The 21,502-nt window shown below is 41.4% G+C and overlaps 2 protein-coding genes across 3 annotated transcripts in view; both read right to left on the bottom strand.

Moving 5' to 3' along the window:
• LOC149556947 (pathogenesis-related homeodomain protein-like) overlaps positions 1-21,502 on the bottom strand; it is a 241,526-nt gene that overhangs the window by 82,129 nt on the left and 137,895 nt on the right. The gene's annotated exons all lie outside the window — the stretch shown is intronic.
• Positions 18,693-20,240, bottom strand: LOC149556948 (uncharacterized). 2 transcript variants are annotated; one of them, XM_089785934.1, is made up of 3 exons: positions 20,103-20,240; positions 19,589-19,994; positions 18,693-19,453 (listed from the first exon to the last, which is right to left on the bottom strand). In XM_089785934.1, the coding sequence occupies exons 2-3, from the start codon at positions 19,938-19,940 to the stop codon at positions 18,960-18,962; spliced, it is 846 nt and encodes a 281-aa protein (XP_089642060.1). In that variant the 5' UTR covers positions 19,941-19,994; positions 20,103-20,240; the 3' UTR covers positions 18,693-18,959. The 2 variants fall into 2 exon arrangements, with proteins under 2 accessions (XP_089642060.1, XP_089642061.1); XM_089785935.1 differs by having other exon boundaries at positions 20,099-20,233.

Raw genomic sequence — 21,502 nt, 5'->3', positions numbered from 1 at the left:
ATCATTATAAGTTGAGTGGATGATCATGTTGCTCAACTTGTAGTTGTTCTACAATTTCTTTAGACACTTTGGATTGATTGATATTTGAGGTTTAAAATCATCTGATTGTCGCTTCAAATATAGAGGTTGATATCATTCATGCATAATTGTCTCTCATTTGGGCTTGACTGAAAACTCTATAAACAATGGAATAAATGGGAATTTACATTTTGGGGGGAATAATAACAAAGTTCCATTCTCATTTGGGCTTGACTGAAAACTCCATAAACAATGGAATAAGTGAGAATTTACATTGTAGGGGGAATAATATAAAATGTTCCACTCCCGCTTGAACCATCTTTAGAAAAGAAATATTACATTCTCAAATGTTTATGGACCCTCATGTGCAGATAAGTATTCTTATCTTTTACATTTATCTACTCATTGTAGTCTCTCTCCTATTTGTAATTCTATACATATTATAAGAGTTATTTGCCTTGATCCTTTCCTTTATGTTTGACGATGTTGTTACAAGAAAAGAAAGCCGGTACGTTACACATGCTACCAAATATTGTGCCAACCCAATCTTATGGCAGTAGCTCCAAAGAAGCTATGATCTAGAACTCATTAGTCATTTAATTACCAGGGTAAAATAAAAAATGGCTCTTGAAGCAAATATCCTTGATGATTGAGATTATGAGTATCCTTTATATAAAAAAGGAGTCTAACACTTTCATCAGAGACAGCCTTGTACAAGGAGGTCAGAAGGTTGATATCAAATTCCGAGAGAGTTTGACATTCCATCAGAAACAACTTTGAATGGAAAAAGCATATATATTGAGAGGGAGATGTTTAAAGTAAAATTCCTTGTAATACATTCTTCTCTGTGAGAGAGAAGTTTGAGGTGAAAACCCTTGTTCCACCCTTTAAGAGCAGCAATGGCAAATCCACCCTCTAACTTGGTTCATGGTGGATATCATGTGAGTTACTACATGATTCTATTGGAAAATAACATGAGAGGTGACGATCTTTCATTCATGTTTGTGTAGTGAGGTCACTATTGTAAGGTGGCGATCTTAACAATGCCTTGACCTGTTATCATGATGGAGACTACATTAAGTTGTTGTCCCGAAATGTGTTGGAGATTATGATAACGAACGTATCATAATGGACAATATTAAGTTGTTGTCCCAAAATGTGTTGGGGATCATGATAATGAATATATCATAATAGACTACATTAAGTTGTTCTCCTGGAATGTGTCAGAGATCATGATACTTGTCATGATGGACTACATTAAGTTGTTGTCCTTTGAAAGCATGATTGTTATGTGATAGACTACATTTAGTTGTTGTCCCGGATTGTGTCGGAGATCAAATAACACATATCCTTCTAGGATATGCCATATCATTTTGGTAGGCATCATGAACTTGATGTCAGTGCACATACCAAAAGAATATCAATATGATGAATATCATATGGTGGATATTCTTTGTTGAATCATACTTCTGATGATATCGAAAGATAACATCTATTTTGGTTGGATACATGTCACTATGTTTAAAATGTCATTCCAAGAATATCATATTGAGATGAAAACTCTCTATATGCTTGAGAGAATAATTTGTTCTATAACAATCATCCCTAGCTAAGAGGGAGTGTTAATGTTGTAGCTTCAGTCAGATTGAATTGACCTAGAGATAATAATGCTATGGTTATTGGTTAGTCATCAATTAGACAAACTCTAATATAACTCCTTATATATATATATATATATATATATATATATATATATATATATATATATATATATATATATATATATATATATATATATATATATATATATATATATATATATAAATGTTAACATTGTCTAAATGGTTATTAACTTATAACCCATAGAGATGTGTCTTTTCATGAGACATGTCTCCTCTACACATATATACATTCAAAATCTACATTTGGAACACACAGAAAATGACAGTGGTATTACATTTGCACAAAACGATCATACAAAATTAACAAATGCAATCCCCCTCTACAAATGTTATGATAGAAGACTACCCCTTTCATACTATCTTAGCCGGCCTTGATAATAAAAGTGAAACACCCTTTATGCACAAAAGAAAGGGGTCATTGGAAACTGCATTTCAAAATGAGTTGGCAATCGCCAACATTGATGTAACAAGATGCTTGTTTGCAAATGGGTTACCTTTTAGTGGTCTTCATTCTCCACTTTGGAAGAAGACGTTGAAAAGAGTTAATGAAGCTTCAAGAGGGTATAAGGATCGCAGCTATGAGAGACTACGGACCACCTTGTTGGATAAAGAGGTCAAGGGGATTGATGATCAATTGAAGCCCATAAGAGATTTGTGGATTGAGATAGAGGTATCAATTGTTTCAGATAGGTAGAAAGATGCAAGAAATCGTCCCTTGATCAATGTCATGGCAGTGTCTCTGAAAGGGGCAATGTTTTCTAAATCCGTGGTTTGTAAGGGGCAACTAAAAGATAGGTCATTGATTACCAATATTTTCATCTCTATCATTGAATAAGTGGATTCTAAAAATGTTATCCAAATCATAACAGACAACACAAAAAGATTGTGGAGTTGTTGCTTTGTTGGTTGAAGTGCAATATCAACATATCTTTTGGACACCTTGTGGGGTCCATTCACTCAATCTTATGCTAGAAAAGATTGGAAACAAAGTTGGGTGGATCAAAGAGATGTATGAAGAGGTTGAGGGCATCCAGATGTTCATAACAAACTACCACATGACTCTAGGAATATTCAATTTTTTCTCACATTTGGAGTTATTGAAGGTAAGTGAACTTGAACTCAAGTTGCTAATTCATTTATTTTTTTAAGTGAACTTGAACTCAAGAGGTTGAGGGCATCCAGATGTTCATCACAAACTACCACATGACTCTAGGAATATTCAAATTTTTCTCACATTTGGAGTTATTGAAGGTAAGTGAACTTGAACTCAAGTTGCTAATTTATTTATTTTTTTAAATATCTTACAATTTTTTATTTTCATATTTCGATTGTGTAATGTGTATTTTTTTTAAAGTATATCTCCAATAGTCATATTTGCTTTGCTCTAATTTATGTTGCAGATTAAGACCTATTTCGTAAGTGAAAGAGGCACTTTGTTTAGTACTTAACAACACTTGATCAATATGGAGGCAAAACAACAATTAGAGGGTGACCAAAATAAGGGAAGGATATTGGATGACTTATGGTGGGACCATGTGGAATATCTCATTAAGTTCAGCAAGCCCATAATGAGCATGCTTTGGTCCAGTAAAATGGATAGGCCTTGCCTTGGAGATATCGATGATGACATACAATGCTTGAGAAGATCCAACAATTTGTAAATGAAAACGAGGAAGATCCCTAGGAGACTTACAATCAATTAAAGCAATTATTGTAGAACGATGGAACTAAATGACCACTCTACATATGTTTGCCTATGCAGCGATGCCCAAATACTTTAGCACCAAATATATTGATCTACCAATAAGATTTAGAAGTGTTTGATGGGTACAAGGTAGTATTTGAAACACTCTTCCCTGATGATATGCGAGATTTGATTATGGATGAGTTCATAGAGTTTGTGAATGCAAGAGGTCTAAGTAATGAGGCTCTTCGTCATCAGTTTACGAAGGATGCTCATAGTTGTTAGTACCTCCATGGTCAAAGCTTCCAAACATTTCAACCCCATGCAATCAAAATTAAATCAGAAATAATTTTTATTTTTTTAAAAATTAGTTTCCTTTATCTTCACGAATTTCTTGTAAGTTTTATTTTATAAGATTAAAAAAATTATTTTAATTATTTACTTTGTCTTGTCTTTATAGGTTGCTAGTTCATCTGCATCAAAAAAAATTGAAGCACATATTCTTTCATCCACTCAGTGAAGGCAATATGTTAAAATCAAAAAGAGTAGAAAACTTGGTATTTGTACATAACAACTTGTTTCTTGTCTCACACAAGAGTAGGGGATAAGAAGAGGTGAGATATAAATGCAAAGCTTGTGGACTTCGATGCTTCCACTTCTCGACTTGCACTTGATAAATTTAAAGATCTTGACAGCAATAATATTATTGGTGCAGCTAATCCCATTGACCTTAGCTCTGTTTGCGAGTCAACTAATGTCAATGAAGAGAAGAAGCAGATGATGATGAAGAAGAATATCAATAAACTTTTAATCCATTAATTGAACTTGAAACAATAACACTTGATTATATCATATATCACTTGACAATGGACATTTTAATATTTTGAATCTTTAATGTTGAACTTGAGGTATATGATGCTATGATGGTATTTTAGTTGCTTAAATGTTTTTATGATACTATGTGACATTCTAATCTCAACTCATGCTTCTAAGCTTTATATATACACACACACACACACATGTTTCTATAGTAATGATCCTAAACCCCTTCGAAAATTTTACCATATCGACAAACCAATCCTTCATACCCAAACCTGAACTAGCACCCTAGCTTATTATAGATGTTTGCTCACCACATTGGTGATAAGTGGTGAAAGCAAATTATGAGACTCCAAAAGGGTACAATGGCCCTTATTATGTGTTTTGCAGCACCTTATAGAAAGATGCAAAAAATCAGCCATGATCAATGTTATTGTAGCATCCCCTAATGGAACAATGATTTTTAAAATTATGGGTTGTAAAGGGGAGGTTAAGAATAGTGCATTTATTCCTAACGCTCCTTGTCAAGACATCAGGGAAATGGGCCTCAAAATGTTGTGCAAGTGGTCACAGACAGTGCTAAAATTTGTCGATTGGCTAAGTTACTAGTTAAAAAGCACTATTCACACATTTAATGGACCCTACATGTTGTCCACTTCCTCATCTTTATGCTACATGAAATTGGCACCAAAGCTGAAGGGATCAAATAAGTGCATGTTAAGCCCAAAAATATCCAAATTTCATCACCAACCACCATATGTCACAAGGGTTTATTAGAACATCCTCAAAATTAGAGTTGTTGAAGGTAACATAAATATGTTCCACTTTAGTTAACTTCTTTTTTTCCAAACAGGTTGTTGACCATTTTTCCTCTAACACGGTCATGTGGAGATGATTTGTTAAGGTCCATGAGGCACTTTCTAACATGGTTATCAGCCCAAATTGGTCCTTATAAAGGTAACATAGAACTACAAGGTCAGCAAAGGTCAAGCAAATAATATTAGATGACATTTGGTGGGATCACACCAAGTATCTCCTCAATTTTACTGAATCCATATAGAGACGATCTTTCTATCTACATGGATAGGCCTTGGTTAGGTGCGACATATGACAGCATCGACTTAATGATAAAGACAATAAAATTCATCATAAAAGCAAAAGAGCAATATCCTGAAGAAACTTTCTTCAAACAACTAGATAGAATAATTGAAGAGAGACGGAACAAAATGACTAACCCATTAGATCTTGGCATTGCATTGAGTGTAATATCCCTTTCCGGATATTATCTTGTTTTCCCTTTTCTCAGTATATTTAAAACTGAATATTGCAGATGTATTACGATACAATCGAAATATAGTCGAAAACCAACCAGCATATATCCAGCCTCTTTATGAATATAATATTTAGATGTAATTATAAGAACATGCAATACGTGACAACAATAAAACCAAGACTCCCCACAAGATAACAATTTGCTATTTCCAAAATAACATTCAAGATGTCGAACATATAACCATGAATTACAAACTGATGAGATGAACCAGCAACTCTTAAATTCCTTAAACAACGTTATTGCCTCATACAACAGCAACATAACAACCAGCAACTAAAACATTATTGTATTATACAACAATACAATAACCAGTACACAGAAACCAATCCTAAATACAGATTTAACAGTCGGATTGGAATGATAGGATAAGAACCTGTAAGCGTGAATTAAACATCTGAAGTGATGTTTCCCAATACAATGGGTTTGCATCCACTGCCTTCTAGCACGAGGGGCTACATCCTCCAACTAGCTGAAAGCTGAAGCTCTCTAAGACTCTCGCAAGAGAGGAAACTGAACCGAATAATAAATCAAGCATACCCAACAATGAAACTCTTTCCCTTTTTAATACGCAAACCAGGACTCTTCGACTTCTCTCTGATTTTCGTTTTATTCCCCTGTGGCTCTCTCAACTTCCCTAAGGCATTTTGTCTTGTTCCTCCTTACCCCTTTGTCCTTTATATAACATTAAATCGAACTTTTTAACATTTTGAGCCTAAGTCTCAAAGTCAATTTAATATTACATAAAATAAGACTTCAATATCTCTAATGTTCCAAAAGGGAATATTACAAATCTCCCCTCCTTAAAATTGCTTGTCCTCAAGCAATTAGTACCAAGGTCCCATACAGTCTACAAGCAGCCTTGAAATCCAAACTGAAAACAATTTTGGCCATATTGGGAAGCCAAAAGTCTCTCTGCAATCTATCTCTCAACCGGATCCCTGGATCCCATATAACTCTCTAAAAAAACTCAACACCTGCACCTATAAACTGATCAACACTGACCAACACTATGACCACAATAAAATCCTCATCCAACCATAGATACAATCTACCAACACCTAGATCCCAAACTCTATTACACTGTCTCGTTTCTATAATGAGATAAAAATATATCCAAGGTCCATGTATAATCCAGTAGAACGTGAAGACCTAACCTAAGTGGATGATGTAAGAAATGAACTACTCAATAGCTAAAACCACCATCCCATGGGCATCAAAGCTCATACTGTCGGCAAAAACTTGGAGAATTCCCAAACGCATAGGTGCTATGAGTATGAAAGATGCTGAGAATCTACCCACAAACCTCAAATAAATACTCCACCAAGAACTATTCAAAGGCTGATGAAGAAAATTCACCCAACTCCTGAATGGAATGAAATTAGAAAATATGTTGGGATTGATCAAATGATAAGCGACAGAAGTTGATTCATCATTCCCTTGCTAAGATACGGATTCACTGCTAGAATCTTGAGCTAGGATCCCAAAGTCTGAAATCAAACTCTTCCTCTTCATGGCAAACAAGAGATGAACCCTCATTTAACACAAAAAGAGGATTGTCGGCCGCCCAATCAGCAACAACTTCAAACAAAGGGTTGTCAACACGCTGAAATTGTTCTGAAGTTTTGCTACTTAACCATTTGGGGCAGCTATCCAAGTCATACATCTGCTGAATGCTCTCAAGTTTGTCAATGCCTTCCTGGAAGAACTCCTGCCTCATTCTATTCTCATGTTCCCGAGAGTGTTCCATGAGCTTGATTTGATTTTCTACTCCCTATAGAGATAATTGAGTTTCACTCAGTGCCTCCCGAGCACACTTTAGCAACCTGTTGAGATCCTCAATCTCTTCTTTTTCCCTATTTGACTGTGTTGCATAAATCTCAGCAACCTTAAGAATATAATCCCTATCGGATAGCAAATATAAGTAATCTGATTTCATAGTCTCTAGGGTTGTTTTGACCTTCTGTAAATCGGCCACATGCTAGTCGCCTTCCTCTTCCCTTGGGACTTGTCAGCCGACTGGATGGTCCCGGCAGTGTTTCTATAACCGACGGATTGACTATCGTCGGTGTTTTGTATTTTGTAGCCGACGGGTAAATAGTTTGTAGCGGACATAATGATTGTAGCCGACGGACTCCTTCGGGAAGGTTCGGCAGATAGTATTTATATCCCGTCTGGGATCATTGTAAAGCATTATCTACTATTACTGATATTATGAAGCATAATGTATGGTCTGGCATATGCGAATATAATTCTGCTATTTTGTTCCATTGTCTATATGCGTTGATTTCTTTACCAGTACGGTAGACATTTGGTGCCGTTGCCTTATGAATCTAGAAGGTGGGAGTAATGAAGATTAATGCCAAATCAGCTTAACAAGGATCAAAATAAGGTCAAGGGAAAAGATGGAATCCGTACTGCGCAAGAGAATTTAATTCTGGCACAGCAAGCCAAACGTCGACGAAGATTTCAAAAGATTGACAACAGAAACCGGAGTGCCGAAGAATTGTTAGAGGATACTCGGCAGCGGGTGGAGTTGGTGGAAGAAGCACGTGAGGAGTTCTTGAATTTGTATTCGCCGAGGGAAGAAAATTCAGACGGAAGACAATCAACTCGCACGGCTCGCAGTGCCAAGGGAGCACGAGCATGGAGTGACCTCTTCGTTCGGGATAGACGTCCGCGGGAAACAACTTCAGAAGATCCTTCTTCTTCACCAAGGTTCGCAGCTATCGACACCTCCGGTGTGGGAGTGCAGACCGCCGGTGTGGGAGTTCAGACTGTCGATGTGGGAGTGCAGACCGCCGGTGTGTGAGTGCAGACCTCCAGTGTTAGAGTAAACAGCGCCAGTGTTGCAGGACCCAGTAACGCCTCTCTACCAAATTCAGTTCTAATGGCGAGATCCAAAGAAAAGCTGCCGAAGTTTGAGGGCAATGGTACAGCCAACCCCATCCAACATTGTAAGACATGTGAGACGATCTAGCGGGCAAATGGAATAACAGCTACTAACAAATGGGTCAAGCAATTTCCGGCAACCCTACGGGGTGTGGCGATTGATTGATTTTCGGATACTGATCCACAAAAGCTAAATAGCTGGGATAACATTAAAAAGGAATTCCTGGCGGAATTTAAACTCTTGCGGGATGATAATGAAATCGTAGTAGAGATTTTCAATACCAAACAAGGGAAGCACGAAACTATCCGCGTCTATGCCAGGAGATTAAAAGACTTAATAAACAAAATGGAAAGCAAGCCGGCGGACGGATTGCAAAAAAGATGGTTCGTGGACGGCCTACGCTCCAAATTGCAGAGGAAAATGAAAATTGTGCCATCGTCGTCATATGTGGACGCGTATAATAGAGCACTGGACCTTGAAAGTGAGCAGAAGAAAAAGAAGAAGAAAACTAGCTCCTCTGATTCTGATGACGACGAGCCTATCGGAGATGATAGCAGCAATGACAAAGGCAGCAACAAGAAGGTTCGTGCCCTACAGAAGGATATGGTTCGCATGATGGAGTTTAAAAACATGCAGAAGGAGCCAAAAGGCAGTGAATTGTGATGCACAGAGTGTAAGACCGACAGTCATAATAAAGGATCGTGTCCAAAGAACCAATTTTGTGACATTTCTCAGATCATGGGCCATTCGACAAAAGAGTGCCCCTTTAACATGAAGACAAGAGGATCTCCACAGGTGCTTCTCACACAGGAGGCTTCCCTATCGAGTAGTAGCAGAAACACGAATATCGCCGGTGCTACATCTAGAGATACAGGAATAATCGGCGTGGACAAAACAATAACAATACCAATACGAGCAGAAGCCGGATCCAGTATGATGCAAATGGACGGCCGATTATTCAGTGCCGCACATGTAACTTGTGGGGGCATTTTGCGCGGGAGTGTCCAACAACGAATACACCTCAACTATTGTGCCGATAGTGCGGACCCGGCAATCACGACGACTCAAAGTGTCCAAAATCCGGAGTGAACTTGATGACTATCGGGGCGGATTAGGAAGAAGGTTTGGCAATTACGTGGCAACAAGCAAAAGAATACCCAGACCCCGCCGAAGAAAAGAGGAAATTTGCAGAAGCACGGGCGGAAGTTGGAAAAGTATCCCAAGCAGCAACACCTCCAGACACCGCCGGCAATTCAGCGAGGAATTCCGCAAAACAAAACATAGTACGGCAAATTTTGCAAACGAAGGTGCGAGTAAAGGTAAATGATTTGCTTCTCACCATGCCTCAACTTCGATCTGCTCTTTCAAATATTGCAGGAGAATCAAGTCAAGGGAAGGAAAAGCCACCGCGAGAACCAAGTCGAGGGAAAGAAAAGGAAATTGCTATAGGAGGAGAAGATCAGATGTTGCTGGCGCTGACATCCGGATGACACCCTGCAGTCGTCGAGATGGGGATCCTTGGACATGTTCTCACAGACACAATAGTTGACGGAGGGTCCGACGTAAATGTATTGCCAGAAGATACCTGGAGGAAACTTGGACAGCCAACATTGTCGCCTCCGAGATTTCAGCTACTGACCACCGATCAACATGGCACTAAACCACTGGGTATTCTCATGGCACAGCTGGTAACCATTGGCACTCAGCCTTTCCTGATGGATTTCGTGGTGATTCCGTTGAAGAGGAAAGGCTATGACACCATCTTGGGCCGTAGGTGGCTTATCGAAGCAAGAGTCCGACACGACTAGAAGAACACCTTATCACTAGAAAGTAAAGGCTGCCGATTCGTCATTGATTTGCATACCCAAATGGTAGGGGAAGAGGCCCTGTCGTCAGATTCTGAGGGAGAGGAGGATGAAGGCAGACAACGGATGGAACCGAATCAAGAGGGCGTCCTCCGATTGGACGGGGGATCAACGGATGACGACTTGGATTTCGTCAACGTCTCTACCACTAGCAAATGGAAGACTATGAATTATTTCACAGTTGCAATGTTCTGTTGATTGAGAACAAATATCCGAAGGAGTTTAGTGAAGTAAAGGAGGGGGAGGCACCATTGGATGTTACACCCGCCCATGCATTCAGTGAAGGGGAGACAATCAAGTATAATGAAGCTACGCTGTAGACGATGAATTTGGGGGACGAGGCAGAGCCGAAGAACATACTGGTCGGAGATAATTGGGATCCAGTACTCAAGGCCGCAGCATTTAAGATATTTTTGGAGTACAAGGATGTGTTTGCATGGACATACAAGGACCTCAAGGGAGTACCGCCGTAATTGTGTGTGCATCCCGCTGGTGGAAGGAGTTGTACTTGTACGAAAGCGACCCTACAGGATGAACAAAAACTATGCGGCACGAGTTACGGAGGAAATCAACCAGATGCTGAAAGCTGGCATTATCTTCAAGGTACAAACCAGCGAATGGGTGTCGCCGATAGTCATCTCATTGAAGAAGGATACTACTCAGATCCGGATATGCGTCGATTTCAGATGCCTGAATGCAGTAACGATCAAGGACCCTTTTTTGATTCCATTCACAAATAGCATTCTGGAGGAGGTCACGGGACATGAAATCTACTCCTTTATGGACGGGTTCTCCGAATACAATCAAATTTCTATAGCGGAGGAGGATAAGTTGAAGACAACGGTTTTCGTCGAAGATGGGGTCTACGTGTACAACTGGATGCCATTTGGGTTGTGTAACGCGCCAGCCACATTCCAGCGGATTATACTGCATATCTTCGACAAGATGTCCGTGGGAAACTTCAAAGCCTTCCTGGATGATTGGTCAATATTTAGCACAGAGGACGGACACCTGGCAGCACTCGGTGAATGCATTGAGAGATGTTGCAGAGCCCGGCTAGCATTGAATCCCAAGAAGTGCAAATTCATGGTTCCGCACGAAAGATTGCTCGAACATATTGTCTGTAAGGAAGGATTAAAGACGGATCCCAACAAGGTGAGAGTCATTCTTGAAGTGCAGCCATCTACTAATGTGACGGAGGTAAAATCTTTTCTCGGGCATATAGGTTATTATAGGAGATTTATTTAAAATTTTGCCAAGGTGTCCCAACCGTTAGATAAGTTAAACTGCAAGGAAGAATCATTTAGATGGGATAAAGAGCAGGATGAGGCATTTGAAGGGCTAAAGGTACGACTGGCTACGGCACCCATCCTGGCATATTCGAACTGGAATAAAGTGTTTCATTTTCATATGGATGCCTCCAACTATGCGATCGGCGCGACCCTGGCACAGACTAGTAACCACGGACTAGATCACCCGAAATACTTTGCCAACCGATTGCTATCAAAGGCCGAGCAGACCTACAGCACGACTAAAAGAGAAGCGTTGGGAATGGTCTATGCTATACAAAAATTTGGTCATTATTTGCTCGCTACACCGTTTGTGTTCTATGTTGATCACCAGGCCCTGTTGTACATGATTAATAAACCTGTCATCCAAGGGAGGATCAGCAGATGGCTACTCCTGTTGCAAGAATTCACTTTCAAAATCATTGTCCGGCCAGGAAAGAAACATGTCAGTGCCGACCACCTGTCGCGGATCAAAACAGGGGAACCAACGGAGGGTGTGAATGACGACTTCCCTGACGCGCAGCTGTTTCAGATTGGAGTACTACCGGAATGGTACAGGAGTATTGGCGAGTACCTAGCTACAGGACAGTTTCCCACTGGGATGTCACCAAATGATAAGCGCAAGTTGATAATCAGGAGTCACGTTTCAATTGATCAATGAATTGCTCTACAAAATGGGGCCGGATCATATTCTTCGGCGATGTGTGTTGGAAGAGGAGATACCGCAGGTGTTAAAAGAAGCACATGAAGGTCCTACGGGAGGACACATGGGGCCTGACACCACTGCAAGGAAGATATTGCTTGCAAGTCTCTGGTGGCCAATGGTGTACAATGACGCGCGGGAATGGGTCGTCGGATGTGACACTTGCCAACGAGCCGAGAAGCCGCTGAAGAGAGATTTCATGCCACTTCACCCCTCACATGCGCAAGAACTTTTTGAGAGATAGGGATTAGATTTTATTGGACCACTGAGGGTGAGCAAGACTCGACGGTGCCGGTACATAATTGTTGCAACGGAGTACCTGACCAAGTAGGTGGAGGCACGTGCGTTACCAAATAACTTAGCCGTCAGCACTGCGAAATTTATTTATGAACAGATCATTACCAAGTATGGAATCCCGTTACAATTAACAAGTAATAGGGGAGGTCATTTTGTTAATCATGTTATTCGACTACTCACCACTCATTTTAAGATTTATCATTCACTGTCAAGTCCGTACTATCCAAGAGCAAACGGACAGGCGGAGGCCACCAATAAAATCCTAGTATCCATCATCTACAAATCCTGCACGATTGAAGGTGCTGATTGGGAGGAAAACTTACCCACTGCCCTATGGGCTTACCGCACAGCGTACAAGGTGACGACAGGGCACACACCATTCCAATTAATGTTTGGACAGGCAGCAGTAGTCCCAGCGGAATTCATGATCTCGAGTCTCCGAATAGCGTTGGAAAACAAGTTGGATGATGACGGAAGCTTACAAGAGTGGTTAAATAATTTGAATAAGCTGGAGGAGAAACAGTTGTTGGCATAGTGGGCGACAGAAGTGGCACAGAACAGACGCAAGGTCTGGCATGATAAGCATCTGAAACGTAGCAGATTCTAGCCAAGACAGTTAGTATTGAAGTATGATGGCCGCAATGAAATCAAGCCGGGAAAATTCAAGGTGCGGTGGGTTGGACCATACCAAATCCGGGAGGTTGGCGACAATGGAGCAATCAAACTAGCGACCTTGGACGGACAGGAGATGATTCAGGCGATTAACGGATCCAAACTAAAAATATACCGCGCAAGAAGGATGTGGTCGTCGCCCAATGCTCACATGAATCCTTTGTCGTCGTCATTAAAGGACTATGACACGGCGACACCAACTGGAGGTACCTCTGTTATTTAATTTAAAAAATAAATAAATAAATAAAATTGAAAAAAAATTAAAAATTAAAAAAATAAAAATAAAAATAAATTTGAAAAAAAAAAAAAGAAGGGCCCCGCGGACAAAAAAGACCGCGGGCAGCAGTCTGTCCGCGGGTGGGAAAGGCAAAGGCCCTGCGGACAGTCTGTCTGTGGGTAAAAGCCCCGTGGGCAGCCTGTCCGCGGGCTCTAAATTTTCTAAACTCCACCAAAAAGCATCCCGCAAAAGCAAAAAGACAATTTCCTTTACCTGTCATTCGCTGCCAGGCAATTGTATCGTGCAGGGGAAAGGAGCAAAGAAGTCCGCACGGAGGGAGATCGCACAGGACTTCAAGACGAATCTGCGCTCTGTCATGGCTGCGTTGAAGGGCATACTCTTTATGAAGAAGAAATGTCGAGATGAGGAGGCACTGAAAGCTCAACCGTTCCTTCAAGCATCTGAACTGCTCTTTTCATCGATGGTCTCAGAAAGGAATCTTCTTGAATGCACCAAAGCCCCACCAGCACCATTCTTTCCAACTGAGTTGAATCAACACCTCTGCAATCCTGAATCTACCATATTCGAAGCAGTCAAAGACCCAATCACACAAAACCATTTCGTCTTCTGCCGCATGTAACTCACATGCCTGTAATTTTCGGTGGCTATATCAACGCAAGCACTTCTACCGGCAGTTTTAAAAATCTTGAACTGAATTGTGTCGATGGGTTATCAAGTGCTAGTTTTGATTGGAGGATCTCACTCAGCCATGCCCATGAGATGTAATAGCTGAAGAAACAGGATTGGAGGTTCTGATACTGCATGCCGAGATAGTATTGCAGGGAGGTAATTCGAAGAAAGAGACAGTTTGATTGTTTTCACTGCCCCAAGAATTGCCTGAGTTTCTCATTTGGGTCGGACTCCTACAGTGGTTATCTGTTGCCGTAACGGTCCGTGGAAAGGTGAGTTCGAGGCATTAGGGGTGACATTCCTTGTAACAGACGGAGGAAATATATATAAGGAGAAATAAGCCATTTTTGCATGGAGTCAGCAGGCAAGCGGAAGCCGTGGAAGAGTCAATTGGTAGCAAATATGGAAAAGAATTCAAGGGTTTTGGCATCGGGGATTCAAGTTGTAGGCCCCTCCAGTTCCAGTAGCAAGAAACAAAAGACCAAGGAGGAACTCACTTATCTCACCGTCCAGTTCGAGAGTCTTAGTGGGAGCGAATGCCGAAGATGGTGGTAGGAGACCCCGGAGGCAAACCAGATTAAACAAATTTTGATGCGGGCACAGGTGCATTGGGCCATCCAGCTTCCCATCTTCTCCATCCAGTTGTTCAAATCAGTATTGCGCACAATGATAAAGACATATAGCGCCCGGAGCAGAACAAGTACATTTTTGTACAAGAAGCAGCAGATGACGGTGTCCTTTAAACCTAGGGATTTCACAAGGGTGTTTGGCATCCCTGGCCCAGATGGTAAGAAAGTGGAGATCAAGAACCATAAACTCTCACGGGAACGGAAGGAGCATTGGATAGATCTAGTATGCAAGGACCTTACACCCGTGGAGAGGGAGGCAGCGGTTCAAGGGTCAAAGTGCAGAGGGCTTCGCAGGGACTTTATTCGGGAGGGTCACTGGCGGTGTATCATGGACGTCATCAAGAGCAGGTTGACAGGCGCCACTCGAGCTTCAGATATAGCATTGCCACAGATTGTCTTTATGAATGGTATCATGCAAGGAGTGGTATATGATTGGGCCTCAGTGCTTGCCGACAGGATGGAGGAATTCATGACGCTTCAGCACCGAACATTTTTTATGCTGCACCATGCCTTCGGGCTGTTTCTGGAGGCTACAGCTAGCCAGATTCCACTGGATGATTTTGAAGCTCCTCCAAAAGGCAAGTTGGCAAACGGGGAGCCTCCAATATTCTATTGGCGACACTTGGATACAAGAGGATCAGCAACAGGCCACAAGAAAGTACTCCGCGGACTGGATGCGGACGAGAGGGCACTTCGGTGAGTGACGGGGCTGAGTCCGTGGAAGAAGAGGTGAGCACATCGGCGGAAGTTGGCGGTGAGGCAGCGGGTAGTGGGCCCACATTCTTTACCCCTCCTCAACTATCAACTTCGGCGCACTTGACTACCTTTTCGACAGTCATTCCGCCGTTTGGTGAGCGCTATGCCCCAGTCCTTATGACTCCTCCAGCGAAGGCAAATGTCCCATGGACAATGACGGAGATGGTCCCACAGACAGCGACAGATGTTGTCCTACGGACAGTCACCAAGATATTGCCGACGGCTGTAGTGGAGGTGATTCCAGTTGTACCAGCAAATGTCACCGTCACAGTCTCACAGAGAGCACAGTTGCCACCGCCAGAGCCTAAGCTGCAGGTTCGGTTGGAGGTCATTGATTGTGATGCAGTTGTCATTGTTTCGTCATTTTTTTAGCAGAGGCCGAGTCAGCCCAACAAATACCGGAGGAGAACATGGAGCTCGCGCAGTCAGACCAACCGGAGGTGATGGTAGAGCTAGTGTGTTTCTGAGGCAGCAATTCCGACTCACTCCTGCCAAGTAAGGTCCATCCATTCAGTCTCCTAGGCATTCAGGAACATCACCAGCAGTACCAGAGCCTCAACTTCAGGAGGAGGGAACGCCACATGCCGTCATTGCGCCGACAATAGAGGAGGCGGCACCAGATGTGGGCATGGCTCCCGCTGATAAGGTGGAGCATAGTGATTACCTCAACACTATGAAGTCTGCGTTGAAGAAGGGACACGATGTGGCAATTCAGGCCCTGACTCGGCGTAGGGTGTGGCATTTGATCAGAGCATATATCCATGGGCTCTGTCCTCGACGATTTCAGACTTGTTTTGTACATAGGGGTTGGCCGGTGGTGGAGACAGCTGAGATGTTGGCAGATTGGGCTACTGAGCCGGAGTTGGGACTCAGTGACACCCCTATGATGAAGCTGGCACATGAGGTTGTGGGATTGTACAAGAATGTTTACTGTGGTCGTCGGCGTGCGGAGGCGGACAGGGTTGCAGCAAAGAGATCATTGGCAGCTGAGAGTGAGCCTAGACAGAAGCTAGCCACCGACTTGGCCGACCAGCAAGCAGCATGAGCCGCAAAGCGAACGGCACTACTGGCAGATATGGCAGCAATGGTGCAAGAGAGGGACATGGCTAGGCAAGGTACAGAGGCAGCGGTCCGAGATAAGGATGCGGCTGAGCAGAAGATGCAATTAACTAGGAGGCAGGCTATGGATGCGGCGCTTCTTCTAAAGAAGGCCGTCGAGGTTAATTCCCAGATTCAGACAGATCTCCGCATCAAGACAGAGCAGTTGTATGAGTTATGTCGCTAGCAGCACTCTTTTGGGACGCCCCCTTCTCTCTAGTATTTCTTCTGTTGTCGGTAAGTTGTCTCCTAATTTTGTTAGTCATCAAGAGACGACTTTTCTTTTTGGGGGGATGGTGTCAGCCGACTGGATGGTGCCGGCGGTGTTTCTGTAGCCGACGGATTGACTATCGTCGGTGTTTTGTATTTTGTAGCCGACAGGCAAATAGTTTGTAGCAGACATAATGATTGTGGCCGACGGACTCCTTCAGAAAGGTTCAGCAGATAGTATTTATATCCCGTTAGAGATCATTGTAAAGCATCATCTACTATTACTAATATTATGAAGCATAATGTATGGTCTAGTATATGCGAATATAATTCTGCTATTCTGTTCCATTGTCTATATGCGTTGATTTCTTTACCAGTACGGTAAACAGGACTTTCCTGTAGAGCTCCTCAACCAACTCGTGGGTGCTGTCATACTGTACCAAGGATGCCACAACCATGTCTTTACTAACCTTCAGTTGATTCTGTAAAGCATGACTTTCACTATCTCCCTACTGAAACTATTCATTGTCTTGCAATGTCATCTTAGGTTGTTCCTCTAAATTCATGTTTTGAGGTTCATGATACCGAGGTCCCAAACTGTTATTACCTTGAGTGCAATCTGTTTCATTATTTTTCTTGACAAACCTCACCTCCAAGTCACTGACAAAGAAACTTGCACCTCAAGTAACATCTTATATGTGATCGCGAGAAGGATGCCCATCTCTAGTAATTGCCTGCTCTTCTATTTCAAGATCATCCAAAAGATAACTTTGGTCTATCGGAATTTCTTTGTACACCCCTGTGTGTTGTTCTATTGCAAAAAGATCCTGGGCCAATTCCAAATACTTTTGTTTTGCCATATCAGTCATATTTAGCTGCTCGAGATAAAAATCCATATAATCACTGAATGATAGATCATTCTAAACTTGGTTAGGGAATCTTTGATAATTCTTGTAAATGTTGAGTATATCAGTTTTTATAACGAAATCTAAATTCTGGACTAATTGCTCTTGTGGTTTCATAGTAACTTTCTTGATAATATCCAAATCCTATGATACCTTGCTCTTGTTTTTTTTCAATCTTCTACCCTGTATACTTTTAAAAAACTGCTTTTGAGATTGACATTCTTTTACTACATTGAAAATGAGCAGCAGAAGCTTCACTGGTATAAAGCTTGAACCATCAGCACATTGATGAATTTCATGAGCATTACTTTGAATCACCAGAAGTATTTTTGAAAACTAACACACTTCTAATAGTCCAAGGCAGATTAATCGTGCCCATCTCTTAGCTTCAACATACCACGCATCCACTTCCTCATCATTTGCAGGAACGATTAGATTGTGTTTCTAAGGATTCACAAAGCTATCTGCAAAGTTATACAAGTTTTTTTGCAAGCCACTCCTTTTGATTAAAATGATGCTGACTCAAATAGACTGTGTCCTGCCAATTGAACCAGTGCAAAATTTTGGAATGCAAGACTCTTGATAGATCTGAATGTGAAACTATTCAAGGTTTCTGACAAGTACATAATAGCTAAATCAAAGTAACAAGAATCGGAATCGGATCGGAATCGGCAAGGCCGAATCGAATCGTGAATCGGCAATGAATCGGCAATGAATCGGCAATGAATCGGCAAATTAGAAAAAGCCCTTTAAATTTAAAGATTTTAACAATTTAAAACTTATTTCATGCACCCTTTATTGAATATAACTTAAACACACTATAACATCATCAAATAGAAGTTAAAACTTAACATACATAAACATGGAACATAAAATCCATCACATATGTAACTATGTTATCTAAAATGTAAATTGTAGGCTAGCTGAAGTAAATAGAAATCAAATGATCACAATGATTTAAATCATAGAATGTATGTAAGATGATCCATAAGACATCAAATCATAAATGTATGTAAGAATCTAAGATGAAGATCCATGAAAGTTTGAAACATATGTCTATCAATGATTCAGTATCAATATCTGTAAACAAAATATAAAAACAAGGCTCCAGCTCAAGCCTCAGACTCATAGTCATCATCATCATCCTCAACATCATCCTGAAGCTCGGCTGCAGCCTCAGCCTCAGCCTCTGAGTATCCAGTCTACCTAGTAGCAAGGCGTCTAATGTAGGTCCTAGAGGACTGCCGAGCCATATCTCCTGCATGTAAGATGGGCTCATGAACGTCGCTAGGGCCTGTGCCTGTGCGTGCACGTGTGCGTCTACCAATGCCTGAAGAACGTGCTCTAGCTGCCTCAGCCTCTATATCCACCTGGTCAACCCACACACGGTCTTCCTCAGTGAAGACTGGATCCACAACCTCTGTGAGCCACTCTGATTCTGGATCAATCTCCTCTAGAATGATCGGAGAGGAGTCAATGCCCAAAATCTGTCTGATCCTAAGACGGAGGTTGTAATGAACAAAGACAATATCATTCAACTTCTGCACTGTCAACCTGTTTCTCCTCTTCGAATGGATGTGCTCGAACATGGACCAACTGCGCTCACATCCAGAAGCGCTGCTTGGCTGACTCAGAATACGAATGGCAATTTTTTGAAGTTTTGGGGTTGTGGCCCCAAACATTTGCCACCATCTATCTGCAATAAGGGAAAAATTGAAAATAGAAACAATTAGTCTCATTTACAAATTACAAGTTAACTCTAAAATTACATAATCAACTTTAAGATTAGAATCTAGATTCATGAACATTGAATATATTATTTAATTTTTACCTGGCTGTAGTGTTGTCTGAGCATTTATGGCCATCCTGCTAGAGAAAAGTGGCCCCTCTTTATTGTTGAACTGGTCTAGCTCAACAATCGCAGCAGCGCTATCTTCATCGCTACTCAACCTCTGAATCACTGTGTATAAGCCAGTGAGAACCTCTGCATCCGCCTTGAACTCAAGACGGAAACGATATGCCGGATTCAGAAAGTAAGCTGCTGCATGGATGGGTCGATGGAGCTGATTCTGCCATCTCCTATCGATGATGTCCCAAATAGGGCCATACCTCTCCTGCACTCCTGCATATTGGGCTCTGATGGCCTCCTTGGCCCTATCCATGCCCTCATAAATGTAGCCCATAGAGGGCTTCTCCCCATCAGCAGTTCGTAGCAAAGCTACAAGGGGCTCAGTGACCTACATATAAAGTAAAACAAAAAACTTGAGTCAAAACTTAAATATAAAATAATATAACTTAAAGTAAAAGTAAAATACTAAATGTTAAATTGCAATAAATTTACCTACAGGATTTCTCTAGCGGGTTTCCAAAAACCATCCTCATCAAATATGCAATCCGCCACATCTATCCCTACAGTGGTCGTAGCATAGGAAGAGGAAATCCACTCCCGCCCAACAAACATGCTCCTCAATTCATCCCTTGATGTCAACAAGGACTGCAAGGTGATGAAATTCGAGGCAAACCTCGTGATACCAGGGCGAGCTAACTCTTTTCCTTCTGTGTACTTCCTCATTGTGCTAAGGACAAATGAATGATTATAAATGAATTTGCATATGTTTTTTGCCCTTTCCACACATGACTTGACAAACTCAAGTTTGCCAATTTCCTCCAACATGAGGTCAATGCAATGTGCCGCACAAGGGGACCAAAATATGGTGGGGTGCCTCTCCATCAAAAGTTTACCTACAACAATTTTAAGTCAATTAGAAATTCAAATTTCAAAATTCAAATAAATTTATTTTCAAAACTTGAAAAGTTAAAAGTTTACCTGCAGCAACATAACTTGCTGCATTATCCGTCACCACCTGGATCACATTTTGTTCTCCCACCTCTGCTATGACTTCCTCAATAGCCTCACATAAGTCTATCAACCGCATCTATCATGTTCTGCCAATAAGGAGCCCTGTCACAAATAAAAATTTAGATGTCAAAGACTCAAATTATAAAACAAGTAAATATAATTAAAGTTTTACTTTTACTTTTAATTTTAACTTTAAAGAAAACAACGAAAAAAGAATCAATTACCTGGCTGCAATAAATGGAATGTTGCAAAAGTACCAAAATTTGCATATCTCCTTTCTGGCAACATCATGAATTTCCTTGTTCAAACCCATGCCCTCAAGCGTGGGTTGGGAACCAGGAGTAGTGCGGGGCACAAAGTAACTATCCATTCTGTTTTTCCGCACTCTAGGCTGCAATAGGTTGGTGTGGGACTCTGTCTCAGTATGTGACCGACTAGCACCAGCACGAGCAGAAGAACTAGGATAAAAAGGAGGCCTAGAAGAACCCTCTCCAACACAACCTACAGATGCAGAAGCTGATGCAGATGCAGATGTGGATGCGGCTGCAGATGCGGATGCGGGAACATGGGAGCCAATACCCCTTAACCCTTCAAGTTGCATTTTCCTATTGGCTTTGTCTTTTTCAATTTTTTCTAATGCCATTAAGCAAGTGCGTTTTGCCTCAGGAGTTTGGTGAGTGCAAATTGTAACATCGTGTCCAGGTATAGCAGCAATGTGGTATTTCAATCTATAAATACCCCCAGAAGTTATTTTTTCTTTACAAAAAATACATTTTGTTTGATATTTGGTTCTTCCAGGAAACTCTTCATTATATTTCCAACATTCATCTTTTCTACCCATTGCGAATTTGCAAAAAATGAAAGCAAAGGCTGCTGCAATAAAAA

The sequence above is a fragment of the Cupressus sempervirens genome, chromosome 5 (genome assembly GCF_028749045.1).
Source record: "Cupressus sempervirens isolate cs-2001-9-10 chromosome 5, ASM2874904v1, whole genome shotgun sequence".
Taxonomy (NCBI): Eukaryota; Viridiplantae; Streptophyta; class Pinopsida; order Cupressales; family Cupressaceae; genus Cupressus; species Cupressus sempervirens.
Note: the sequence above shows the minus strand (reverse complement) of the source record. Positions and strands in the feature narration are given on the sequence as shown.

What these genes read in the sequence shown, in the direction of transcription:
- LOC149556948 (XM_089785934.1), bottom strand. Translation starts at nt 19,940, where the DNA reads ATGGGCTACATTTATGAGGGCATGGATAGGGCCAAGGAGGCCATCAGA. An exon ending in TCAGACAACACTACAGCCAG is followed by an intron (nt 19,454 to 19,588) that starts GTAAAAATTAAA and finishes CCCTTATTGCAG; the next exon opens with ATAGATGGTGGCAAATGTTT.